This window comes from Octopus sinensis, linkage group LG18 (genome assembly GCF_006345805.1).
Source record: "Octopus sinensis linkage group LG18, ASM634580v1, whole genome shotgun sequence".
Lineage (NCBI taxonomy): Eukaryota > Metazoa > Mollusca > Cephalopoda > Octopoda > Octopodidae > Octopus > Octopus sinensis.
This window is the reverse complement of record NC_043014.1, coordinates 30,571,046-30,583,682: the sequence shown is the minus strand read 5'-3', so window position 1 is coordinate 30,583,682 and position 12,637 is coordinate 30,571,046. Positions and strand designations below refer to the sequence as shown.

The 12,637-nt window shown below is 35.7% G+C and overlaps 1 protein-coding gene across 11 annotated transcripts in view; it reads left to right on the top strand.

Annotated features, from left to right (window-relative positions):
- LOC115221283 (AMP deaminase 2) overlaps positions 1-12,637 on the top strand; it is a 213,464-nt gene that overhangs the window by 64,042 nt on the left and 136,785 nt on the right. For 9 of the 11 annotated variants that reach the window (XM_036510834.1, XM_036510836.1, XM_036510840.1 and 6 more), the window contains one exon: positions 1,437-1,475. The exons of the other annotated variants lie outside the window; for them this stretch is intronic. In XM_036510834.1, coding sequence (XP_036366727.1) covers positions 1,437-1,475 — 39 coding nt within the window. The remainder of the gene's footprint in view (positions 1-1,436; positions 1,476-12,637) is intronic. 11 annotated transcript variants of the gene reach the window in all.

The window sequence follows — 12,637 nt, the reverse complement described above, 5'->3', positions numbered from 1 at the left end:
TTTGTAATTGTAATTGCAAATTTTGAAACAATGGCAGCTGACCAGCTGCAAATCTGTCTGATACTGATACACCAAACTTATTTCCTCTTGTCATCTCTATTGAATCTCACGCTCACAAAACCTGTACAAAAACTCTTTCCACAAATTTTCTTCCAAAAATGTCTGTTCTTGTTTCCCATACAGAAATCAACCTAGAGAAGTTTGAGCTGAAAATAAACCATATTGACCACATCAATTTGAAACAACCTGTTATGTTTAGTACTTCACCGCTCCATCCTTCTCTGGGAGGACCTGCTCAGTTCATGAGTATTACCTCTCTCCCACCACTTCTTTATTTGAAAGACCCTGCAAAGTTTATGAACGCTTCCCTCATCTCCCACATCTTTCTTTGGGAGGGTCTGTGAAACTTATGGGTTCTGCCCTCCCCCATCTTTCTCTGAATAAATTAAAATTTGAAAAAAACTTACATTTACATGTTCAGATACTAATTGCTTTTTTGATTGTTGAATTGTTTATTGTTTAAATATATTTTTGTTTTGTTGGTTCATTGTGGTTCTGTTCTGTTATGCAGTGTTTATAGATTTAAATATCTAGTAAATAAATGTGTTACCATAAGAATTAACACAATAGATTGTGGCTCTATTAATTCAGGATCAATTGTTTCCATCTAATCCATATGCATAAAAAATATGAGCTTGGAAACAATGCTGGTGATTTTGATGATGATAATGATGATGTCTGTTTTGATGATAATCATAATGTTGTTTTTAAATGGATTACGATGATAAATTTAATGAAATGATGTTTTTAATGAGGCTTTAATTTGAATCTATCAAATCTTCATGTAAATGATTCTGGATATTCAAATCTCATGTTGTTACTGTTGTTGTTGTAGTTGCTACCGCTGTGGCTATTTGCATAAATTTTAACATGCATACATAACCATCCATACACACACACACACACACATTACTGCTCTTGTTAATAATGTTATCTAATTGTGCATGCTCTGAGGCCATGTTTATTGTTTACTCTCTGCTTTGATATTTTACTAACAACATTATAATACCACATGTGTATACATACATACATACAGGCACGCACACACACACACACACACACACACTTGTCTATAATATATACATACATATATATCTATATACATACTTTGGTAGCCACTCCAAATTTATTCTAAACTAGTTCAATACCTGTTGCTGCACTGCCGATAAAAATATTTCTAAATCATTCACATACCTTCGTAAATGGATCAAATAATGTTTAGATTATATACATACATACATACATATTAATTTTTGTTCTAATTTTCATGTTTGCTGTGTTTAATAACCATCTCTTGATTTGTTGTTTTTGATTATTTTTGGTTGTTTTTTGCTCAATCCACTTCTTATCTGTTTAATAACTCCATCCTCTTACAGATACCCTCATAAATGTGACCATAACCACAGACGTATTGTGTGAGTTTTGTTGTTTTTTTTTGTTTGCCTTCTCTCATGCTATTGCTTTCCAATCAAGTCTTTATTCCCAAGCTGTGCTACTAAAATACTTCTTCACCATACCTACATCTCTTGAATGTCCTCTGTCATACATATATGTATCTATATATTATAACTGTATTTAAACATGTAGTATTTATGTTATATGGTGTTGTACAAGCTTATCATATACAGACCAGCTTATAAAGACAAGCTTATCGTATAAAGATAAGCTTACCATCCATATAAAGATCAGTTCACCTTGTTTCTTTCATACATAAGTTGCTTTAAGAGTCTCTTGGCTTATGTGCATCTCCTTACAAAGTACTGTTTGGATAATTCATTTTGAATTCATTGCTTAAAACTCATTGCAATACAGCTAAATTGTAACATATAGTAATTCTATTCTTAAGGGCATACTCACTGTATGTATGTATGTATGTATGGATGTATGGATGGATGCATGTATGTATGAGCATGCATGCTTGCATGTTTGTGTGTGTGTGTGTGTGTGTGTGTGTGTATGTGTGTGTGTATATATATATATATATATACACACACACACATACATGTATGTATGTACATATGTGTGTGTGTGTGTGTGTGTGTGTATATATATATATGCATATATGTATATATACAATGGATATATGTATATTTATGTGTGTGTGAGTATATGAAATGCATTGTGTGGTATATTTTGTTGATAAACATATTGTTTTAGCCTTGCTGTTTAGATCAAACAAACTGGTCACACCACAAATTTTTATATCTGTGTGTGTAGAAAATGTGGAATTTATATCCATTCACTCTCATTTTGAATACTCATCTTACGTCCATGGAGAGGTTAAAAGCGTATAGATATTTATATAACGTATACAGTTTGATTAATTGATCTCCGTCTCTGTACAGCATATGGGTACTGTTTGTTTGGTGAAAGTGGAAGGAGACTTGAAACTATTCAGATTGATCCCATTTTTTTCTGCTTATAGAGAGAGATAAACATCCATAGTGTTAACATTTAGTTTATTTTGTTTCTACAGCCAAACTAAAATTGTTTATCTATTTGTTTTGTAAGATTCCTGATGTGAAATCATGTGTTGAAACAGATATTGTTGTATTTCGGGGATGGTCATTTTTTTTTTTTTTCCCAAATGAGCACATGCACTATATATTTTTCTCTTCACTCGTTTATTACTGTTTCTATTTTATTATTCTAATTCATGTCCATTGTCCAGAAATCTTTCGTCATACATCTGTGACCTCTTCAACGACACTTTTTGTTTTCGTTTATAAGAAAACACACTCCATTCTGTTCTTACTTACTCCATTCTGTTCTTCAGAGGTCACATTCTATTCTTCAGAGGTCACAGATGTATGATGAAAGATTTTCAGACAATGGACATGAGTTAGAATGATAAAATAAGAACAGTAATAAACAAGTGAAGAAAAAAAAACATATAGTGTGTCTTCATTTGGCAAGAAACCAAAAAAAAAAATTGAAATACAACAATAAAATTGTTTATTTATCAAAGAAGAAAAAAAAACCAAAACAACCCTCCCCCCTTACATTACACTTCAAATTATCAACAGGCACATTGTATGGTTGTGTTGTTAAGAAACGTGCTTCCTGACCATATGGTCTTGGGTTCAGTCCTACTACACAGCACCTTGGGCAAGCATCTACTGTAACCCCAACCAGGCCAACCAAAGGCTTGTGAGTGGATTTGGTAGAAGGAAATTGAAAAAGCCCATTGTACACATACATATTTATGTATGTAACTACGTGCGTGTGTCTTTGTGTTTGTGTTGTATTTTTCTTCTACTGCCACTTGACAACTGGTTTTGGTTTGTTTATGTCCCTGTAACCTAGCAGTTTGTCAAAGTAGTCTGATAGAATAAGTACCAAACTTAAGAAAAGTATTGGGGTTAATTTGTTTGATTAAACCTTTCAAATTGGCACCCCAGCATGGCTGTTGTCTAGTGACTGAAACAAGCAAAAGATAAAAGAAATAGCAATAAAAAAAATGTCTAGTATATTATTAATTATTTTAATTAACCATATTGTCAGTGCATGTACTCTTTTCCAATTTAGTTGGACAAGTTTAGCTGTGATTTGAGTTTGTCTAAGCAATAAACTATAAATCTCTCTGAGGACAGAAGATGGATATTCTTTCTCTGATAAAGGTCTAAGAAGACTAGAAACCACTTAGATTGATCTCACATATTGATCCTCTTCTCCATAGAGAGATAAAAATCTGTGGTGTTAACACAGCAAATACTTATCAAACTGTTATGAATGCTTATCAAAAAGGAAAAGAAAAAAAAATAGAGTCACACCTTTTTGTATTTCATTTTAAATTATCTAAAAGACTCTGCTGGAAAAAAAAAACTACATTGTTAATGCATGCTCTGTTATGTAAATCAAACAAATCAAGTTGGCTATGAATATCTTACAATACATTTCAAATTACCCCCTCCTCCTCCTCCCTCTCCTCCTCCTCCTCCCCCTCCCCTCCTCCTCCTCCTCCTCCCCCTCCCCTCCTCATCCCCCTCCTCCTCTCCAAAAAACCCCATTGTGTTGTGATAATGAATGCATGAACTTGTGTGTGTATACACACACACACACACACACACACACATATAATTCACAAGACCATTACTACGATTGTTTCATGCATGATTTCAAGTCTGTAAATATAATTTCTATGTTGCATGGTAAATCAGGATAAAAGCAATCACACTTTAAAAGGTTTTAACACTGTTAAGCATTAGTGTTTGTGATGACGTTTTTTATTTATTTCATTCATGTAATGTGGACAAACTACTTTTTAAATCCCAAATCATAAAAGCTAATTTAAAAAAAAAATTTTCCAGTTTTATTTCAGTTCCACTTATTTTAAACCTCAGTTTTGTCATCTCTTCCTCCCATGTTTTATTCATTTATGCAGTTTCTTTTTATAGCATTATATATTTCAGCCCCCTTTATTTCAGGAAAATCACACAATTTTATTCTGTGTGTGTGTATATACACACACACAGACACACACATTATATATATATATATATATATATATATATATACACACACATATAATATGATGAGTATACAGGCATAGATTACCCAGGTGGGTACTACTAAAGCTCTCACGTAATCTAGACTATACATGAGAGCTCTTACAGTACTGCCTGAGTAATCCATCCCTATATACTCGTCATATTATATGTATATATATATATATATATATATAATGTATACATAAGGATAGATTACCTAGGCAGGTAATGTATAAGCTCTCACATATAGTATAGATTATGGCTAACCACATCAAGTAGTGAGAAACATCAAAGATCACTTAGTGTGAGCAATCCCACTGTAATTCTTCTGATGGGTACATGATATTGGTGCTTCACCTGTTACTGTTGCTGTTGTTGTTGCTGTCACTGATGGTGCTGTTGTTGTTGCTGCTGCTGTTGTTGTTGTTGTTGTTAAGCAACAAGACCGGTAAGGGTGATTAGGTGATGGTCTAGGGCTTAGGGGCGGGAGACCCCAGACCTTGGTAAAAAAAAAATTTTGGTTGTCGTCTTGTAGTCGAGGGCTCTTCATTGATGCCCAATACCGCTGGGAGGTGGCCCTCGAAGTCGCTGGAAATTGAGATCTCCAGGTCCAAATTCTTGGATGGCTGTTGTTGCTGCTGTTGATGCTGGAGCTGCTGGTGTTGGTGCCACTGGATTGCAAACATGGCCTGAAAATCTCTGTTCTGGAGTTAAGGATGCAAATTTTAGGAAATTCCTTCTAGTGTTTTGGAATCCGCAAGATGGCGACAGCTGGAAGTTGATAGCTAATGGCAACAGGAGATAATCCCCTATTGTATACCTTTGTAGCTTTTTGGAGACTGCAAGATGGCAGCACAGCCGGAACTCAATAGTTGATAGCCAATAGCGAAGGGAGATAATCCGCTCATTTACATTTGTAACGAGGCCTTTCCCCCTCCATATTTTGAAGAGGTCTTAGGTTAACAGATTTTGGGGTCTGACGATACACCATAAAGTTAAGCCTTTTATGGATGGGAAACTCAGAGTAATCCCATAAACCGGCCTTCCCCGGTAATATATATATATATATATATATATATATCATCTTTTATCTTTTCTTTTCAATTGGTTCAGTCATTAGACTGTGACCATGCTGGGAATGAATCAACCCCAGTACTTATCTTTTGAGACTGGTACTTATTCTATCAGTCTGTTTTGCTGAACTCCCAAGTTACAGGGATGCAAACACACCAACACTGGTTGTCAATCGGTGATGGTTGTGGGGTGGACAAACACAGACACAAAACCACACAGGTAGATATATATATATACATACACATATATAAATATATTTAAGGTGTATTCCTTTAAGAATGTAGTAAAGTACAAAATAGAGTTTGTTCACCCTTAGAATTACCAAATAGCTGGTGTCTACTAGATTCAAACAAGCCCGTTGGATGTGTTAGCATCAAAGTCAAAGGTTTACTAATGGGGACAGCAATTTTATATCACCTGAGGAGATACAACTGGATCCCATTGTATAGGTAAACTGTTGCTTAATTTAAATCCTGTGGATATGTGGATGTATGTTGTATCGAAATGTGTAGTTTTTATTAAATAGCTAATTGTACTCCTTCTTGTTAACTCTGTTTTATTCAATCTATTATATATAAATCTATATACAATGGGCTTCTTTCAGATTTTGTCTACCAAATCTACTCGCAAGGCTTTGGTCAGCCCGAGGCTATAGTTGAAGACACTTGCCCAGGGTGTCATGCAGTGGGACTGAACCTGCTACCATGTGGTTGGGAAGTAAGCCTCTTACCATACAGCCATGGCTGTGCCTATTATTGTTGTTTTATTGTATACTTATATTTACATGGGTTGGATAGAATTTGTCGGGGCAGATTTTCTATTTATAGCCCAATGCCCTTCTTGTCACCAGTCCTCATCTATTTCCACTGAAGGCCACAACCATCATATGATCTCAAGACAAGGAGACACCAATTCATGTGTGTGCACACGCATGTGCACACACACATGCACATGCGCACACAAACATACACATACACACACACACATTAACATGTGTACAGACACACACATATACAAAGGGCTTCTTTCAGCTTCTACTAATTCCATTCACAAAGCTTTGTTAGACTTGGGGCTATAGTAGGAGACACTTAGGACTGAACATGGAAGAAATTTTCTTAACTATACAGCCATGCTTGTGCCTGTATATATATATGTGTATGCATGTATATATATGTATAATGTATGTATATGTATGTATATATAATGTGTATATATGTATGTATATATATAATATATATATAATGTGTATATATGTATGTATACATTTCAAAATGAGTTTAAAGGGATATATTATCTTGGTGGTGATTGTGTTTCCTCTCAAGTCAGTTTCAGATGCCAGCTAAACACAATAGTCCTTATGTGGTATCCAAACTAACAATAAGTTTTTAGGCTCTGGTAACTTTCCTTGCTGGGTGAATCCAAGTTTCCTGTTCAGGACTGCATACGTTCCATAGAGCAAGTAATAGTATTAATGATGATAAGGAGAACGGAGATTTTTCAAATCCATAATTTTATTTAACAGTTATTTACAGCATCTTTTCAGGACGTACGTGTGTCTCAACTGCAGCGACTGCACACTTTTGGAACCTGGCATCATGGCCGGGTGCAATTTCATCAGGGTCCTTGCCCTCAGCTGATTCGAAGTAAAACTGAAGGAATCAAAAACTGAATGACTAAAGTGTTTTGTGTAAGGCAGAGGTGCTCCTATTAAGTCATAGGAATCTAAACTTAATGTTCACGCCTACTAAATGTGGTATGTGAAGCGAAACAGTCCTAAAAATAGGTCATGGTTAGATTGAATGTTTATGTAGATTTATTATTATTAAAAGTTTATTATTCCATTCGTTTTATTGTAGAGGTATTCTATTATGCTTAATTCGTTTTTTGGTTCTTGGTTTCTCAGGTGCTATTATAATAGTTTTTATTATTATTGTATAAGGTGTAATGGGTTTATTATACTTTATACTTTATTCAATAAACACATTACACATTATACAATAATAAAAATTATGTATATGTGTGTGTGTGTGTGTGTGTGTGTATATATATATATATATATATATATATATACACATTTTATGTACACACATATATATATATATACATTGTATGTATATGTCCTTTCTTGGTGTTAACTTGTCCTTTTTTACATTTTTTTCTTGTTGTTTATGTATTTCATGTTATTTACATCACTGGTGACATCCTGTACCCATGTGTATATATATATATATATATATATATATATATATATATATATATATTATTTATTATTTAATTGAACACGATGCATCCATTTCCTAATAAGTTTGTCTTCACCTTTTTGACGCCACTCTCTTCTCTATACTGTTTTCTTCCTCCATCCTTCTCTAATTCCCTTTTTTGTCCCCCCTCCTTCACTGCTTTCTATCTGTCACTGTCTCTCCCCCTCTTTCTCTTTTTTTTCTCTCTCACTCTCTCTCACTGCTCACATATGACCATCATCCATCTTTCTTTTCTTTTTTCAAAAAAATGTTTCTCCCACCATTCACTATTTTCCTCTCATTCTGGTCTAATGACCCTCCTTGTTTGTTTTTGTTCAGTTTCCTTGTATGTCTATACTGTCATTTTTTTGTTCCCAACTTTGATCATCCATGAATCCTAAATTTTATTTTAGAATTTATGAAATACTGAATGTGCAATACACGAGTGCTTTCACAACTCCACTGGGACACTTGCAATGCCTGATGAGTTCTTTGGCTCCACAGATCTACACAACAAAATGGCAATTATTGATAGCATCAGCATAGAGGAAACTGATGTGATATGAACCATTAATGAGATGAGCTCAAACTCAGCAATGGGCCTTGACGGATTCCCAGCAATCTTCCTAAAGAAATGCAAAGAGGCTCAAGCTAGACCACTTCAGATTCTCTTTCAGAGTTACCTCACTACAGTAAGACTTCCCAAACAATTAAGGAAGGCATCATATGCCCTATCCATAAGGGAGGTAGCAGAGCAGACACAGAGAGTCACACTTACTAGCTATGCCGATGACACAAAAGTAGTACAAGCAGTCAAGGAACCTTCTGATGCTGATATTCTATGGAAAGACATAGATGCCATATATAAACGGGCTGAGGACAAGAACATGCAATTTAATGCAGACAAATTCCAAACCCTCCACTACCATCTAATTGGTGCTCAGAAACCACAACAATGACACTTGGAGCAAAAGGAGCAGTAGTCCTAGAAGAACATATGGTGCATGATCTTGGGATTGATACGAGCAACAATGCCTTGTTTCACATGCATGTCATGAAGATGGTGGCAGTGTGGAGGTGAATGGCCAGATGGATTCTGAGAACTTTCAGAATAAGGGACCAGGAAACTATGCTGGTCTTATGGAGGACATTTGTCCTCAGCCATCAGGACTACTGCTCTCAACTGTGGTCACCTTACAGTGTAGGGTTAATAGCAGAACTTGAGGTGGTTCAGTGATACTACACAAAGAAGATTGCATCAGTGGAACAGCTGAGCTACTGGGAGAGACTGAAAGAGCTATGACTCTGTTCTCTGAAGCGAAGTAGGGAGAGGTATGCAGTGATATATGTGTGGAAGATACTGGAGGGGCTGGCACCAAACTTTGGAATTGCGAGTTATACCAGACCTCCAAATGGATGTCACTGAACTGTTCTAAAAGTCCCAGTAGTCTCATCTAAGGTGAGGACCATGTACTGCAATAGCTTCGGATTCAAGGGCCCACAGTTATTTAACACCTTGCCAAAACATCTGAGGGATCTCCATGGAATGGGAGTAAATACTTTCAAGAAACAGCTAGACCTCTTGCTGTCTAATATCAAGGCAGGAAACTCAAAAGAGGGCAGCGCTATCAAACTCCCTCCTTCACCAAAAGCCAATCCCATAGAATTGGCCAGTTAAAAGGTGATTACACTGGCGGTGCCTTAGCATGGCCACAACCTCAAGGCTGAAACATATAAAAGAATAAAAGTATATATATAGTTATATACACATTGTATGTATGTGTGTGTGTGTGTATATATATATTATGAACTAAAAAAATGATAAATTAAACTGATTAGGACTACCAGTGAAGTCATTCCTTTCTTTTTTTTGATCATAGAACATATAAGTTTGCAAGTGACGCAAAGTAGAGCAACTGAAGTGTTTTGGGAGTAGATTATGGATAATGATTATAAAATATAGTTGTGTTACATGGAAGCAAAATTTCCTATCAGAAACAGCCACATAAATGGTGTAAGGAAATTGAAGGAAGACCTTGAAACTTCCCCTCTACAAGTTTATTTTATTCAACAGCAAAGGGAGCTATTTTTTTTGGAGAGAAGTATGATTGGTACATTCAAAATGGCAATATAATACCTACTTGAAAAAGTAGAGTTAAAGGAATGTATTTGCTACGTGCTTACAGGTAATGAAAAATGAAGATATGAAGAGTTTGACTTCAGCTCATGAATACTGTTTTGAATCTTTACCAGTTCACAGTGATGTCGCATTCAAAATATAATAATGGATGGGTGAATAAGCATTCTTAAAGTGAAATAACACATTTTTAGGTAAACAAATGTATCAATAAATAGAAGAGAGGAAATGGAACATCACCTTTCAAGTAACTCAGAATAGGTAAAGGTAAGCTTACCAAAGTTTAATGCAGCTTAAATATGGAGATTGAGATTGTTTGGTATTGGATATTCATCACATACAGTGTTCCTAGTCAATTTAATCACCGTCGCAGGTGGACAGTTGAAATAAATAAATAGACAAAATCCTTTCACTTTTATAATATTCTCTAACCAAGTAGTAATATACAATTACAACATATAAATAAATGATAACAGGTGGCCAGTTGAAATATATAAATAAGCAAAATTCTTTCACTTTTATACTATTCTCTAACCAAGTAATAATACGCAATTTACAACATGTAAATAATATTTCAAAAATGTGAAAACTACTGAAAAATATTCTCTAATGCCAATATATGACCATATAGATTAAAAAAGTATGGAAGACCCTAAATACAAAAATTCTATGTACATGCAATGAATTATAGAAAAACCCATGTAAATCACCATTTTTTCCAGTTTGTCCATTTATGTGGGAGCTCTGGGCAAAATGTTATAGTGCATGATCATCCTTGGGACATACGTAATGTGTGTGTGTGTGTTAAGTTTGGTGAAAATCAGTTGAGAATTGTGTAAATGTATGCATTTGTCAATATATACACAAATACTGTGATTTATATATACTAGGTATATATATATATATATATATATATATATATAAAGCTATGTCTTTAATTAAGTCTGACCAAAGTTTCCTCTCTTTAGTATTTCCTGTTGATAATGATTAAAGAGCTAGAAACACATCTGGGAATCTGACAAGGGACACCACTGGACAGATATGGTGTTTTTACATCGTTTTTTTCTCATAAGTGAGAATATTCTTTTATCATCATCTCTTTTGAAATAGTCACTTTGCACAGCAATACACTGGTCTCAGCATTCCTGCCACTTTTGGAATCCAGCCTGGAAGTTGTTTTCAATAAAACAGTGACCTTTGAGCTTCATCTTCCTGTTGGGGAAGCGATGTAAGTCCACAGGAACTAAATCTAGTGAATAGGGTGGAGAGAAACTCACGAGTGAGGAGAGCTTGGTGACAGGGTGCGTTGTCATCATGGAGAATCCATTTCTTTGTGCCCTACAGGTCTGTTCACTTTTGCCGAATGTCCTACCTCAAATGTTTAAAAACATTGTTGAATATTCTCTGATAATCCTCATGCACAAGCTGATGAATTTTTTTCTCATTTCCAGGGGTGATGCTTGTGGAGGTACATGGCCTAGTGGTTGCAGCAGACTTGCAGTTGAGGGATCACGGGTTCAAATCTCGGACTGAGCTATGTGTGTGTTTATGAGTAAAATCCCTAAGCTCCATGCTGCTCCAGCAGAAGGTAATGGCAAACTTCTGCTGACTGTTTCGCCACAACTTTCTCTCACTCTTTCCTCCTGCATCTTGCAGCTCACCTGCAATGGACCGGTGTCCCATCCAGGTGGGGAATCTATATGCCAAGGAAACCGGGAAACCAGCCCTTATGAGCCAGGCATGGCTCGAGAAGGAACAAACAACAAGGGGTGATGCTTGTGGCAGGTTTTCCAGATCGCACATCATTTTCCAACAATGTTCTTTCACTTTTGAGGTGATCGTGCCAATCAAAACTTTGCATATGATTCATTGCATCATCACTGTAAGCTTGTTGATGCATACTTAATCACTCTGTTGCAGACTTCTCAAGTTTAACGCAAAATTTCATGGTGGCTCTTTGTCCCCACTTCTTGTCAATGACAAAATTGCAGATTACAGCTTACATGTGATCACAAAAACCCAAATTTCATAACTTGCCAAGTAAACACTGTGATGTCACTTGGCACACTGCCTCATGAAGGTCACTGCTAGCTCTCACTGCACACACAATCATGGGCTGCCATGTATTGGCGTGCTACAGATCTAGTCCAGGTACTTTTTGATACAATCTCGTATGTATGTATATATGCATATATATGTATGCATAAAGCGGTGAGCTGGCATAAACGTTAGCACGCCAGGCGAAATGCTAAGCGGTATTTCGTCTGCCGTTACGTTCTGAGTTCATATTCCACCGAGGTCGACTTTGCCTTTCATCCTTTTGGGGTCAATAAATAAAGTACCAGTTACACACTGGGGTCGATCTAATCAACTTAATCCCTCTGTCTGTCCTTGTTTTTCCCCTCTATGTGGGCAATAAAGAAATAATATATATGCATACACGGGCAATAAAGAAATAATATATATGTATGCATACACGCACACACACACACACACACGCACACACACACACACACAAACACACTACTATATTTCCTCACTGAATTGCCACAGTTTTTGACAGATTTATTAACTATGTGTTATTTTGAAGGTTCAGGAGAAAAGTAAGATGAGACTTTTTTTTTTCTTTTTGGTGT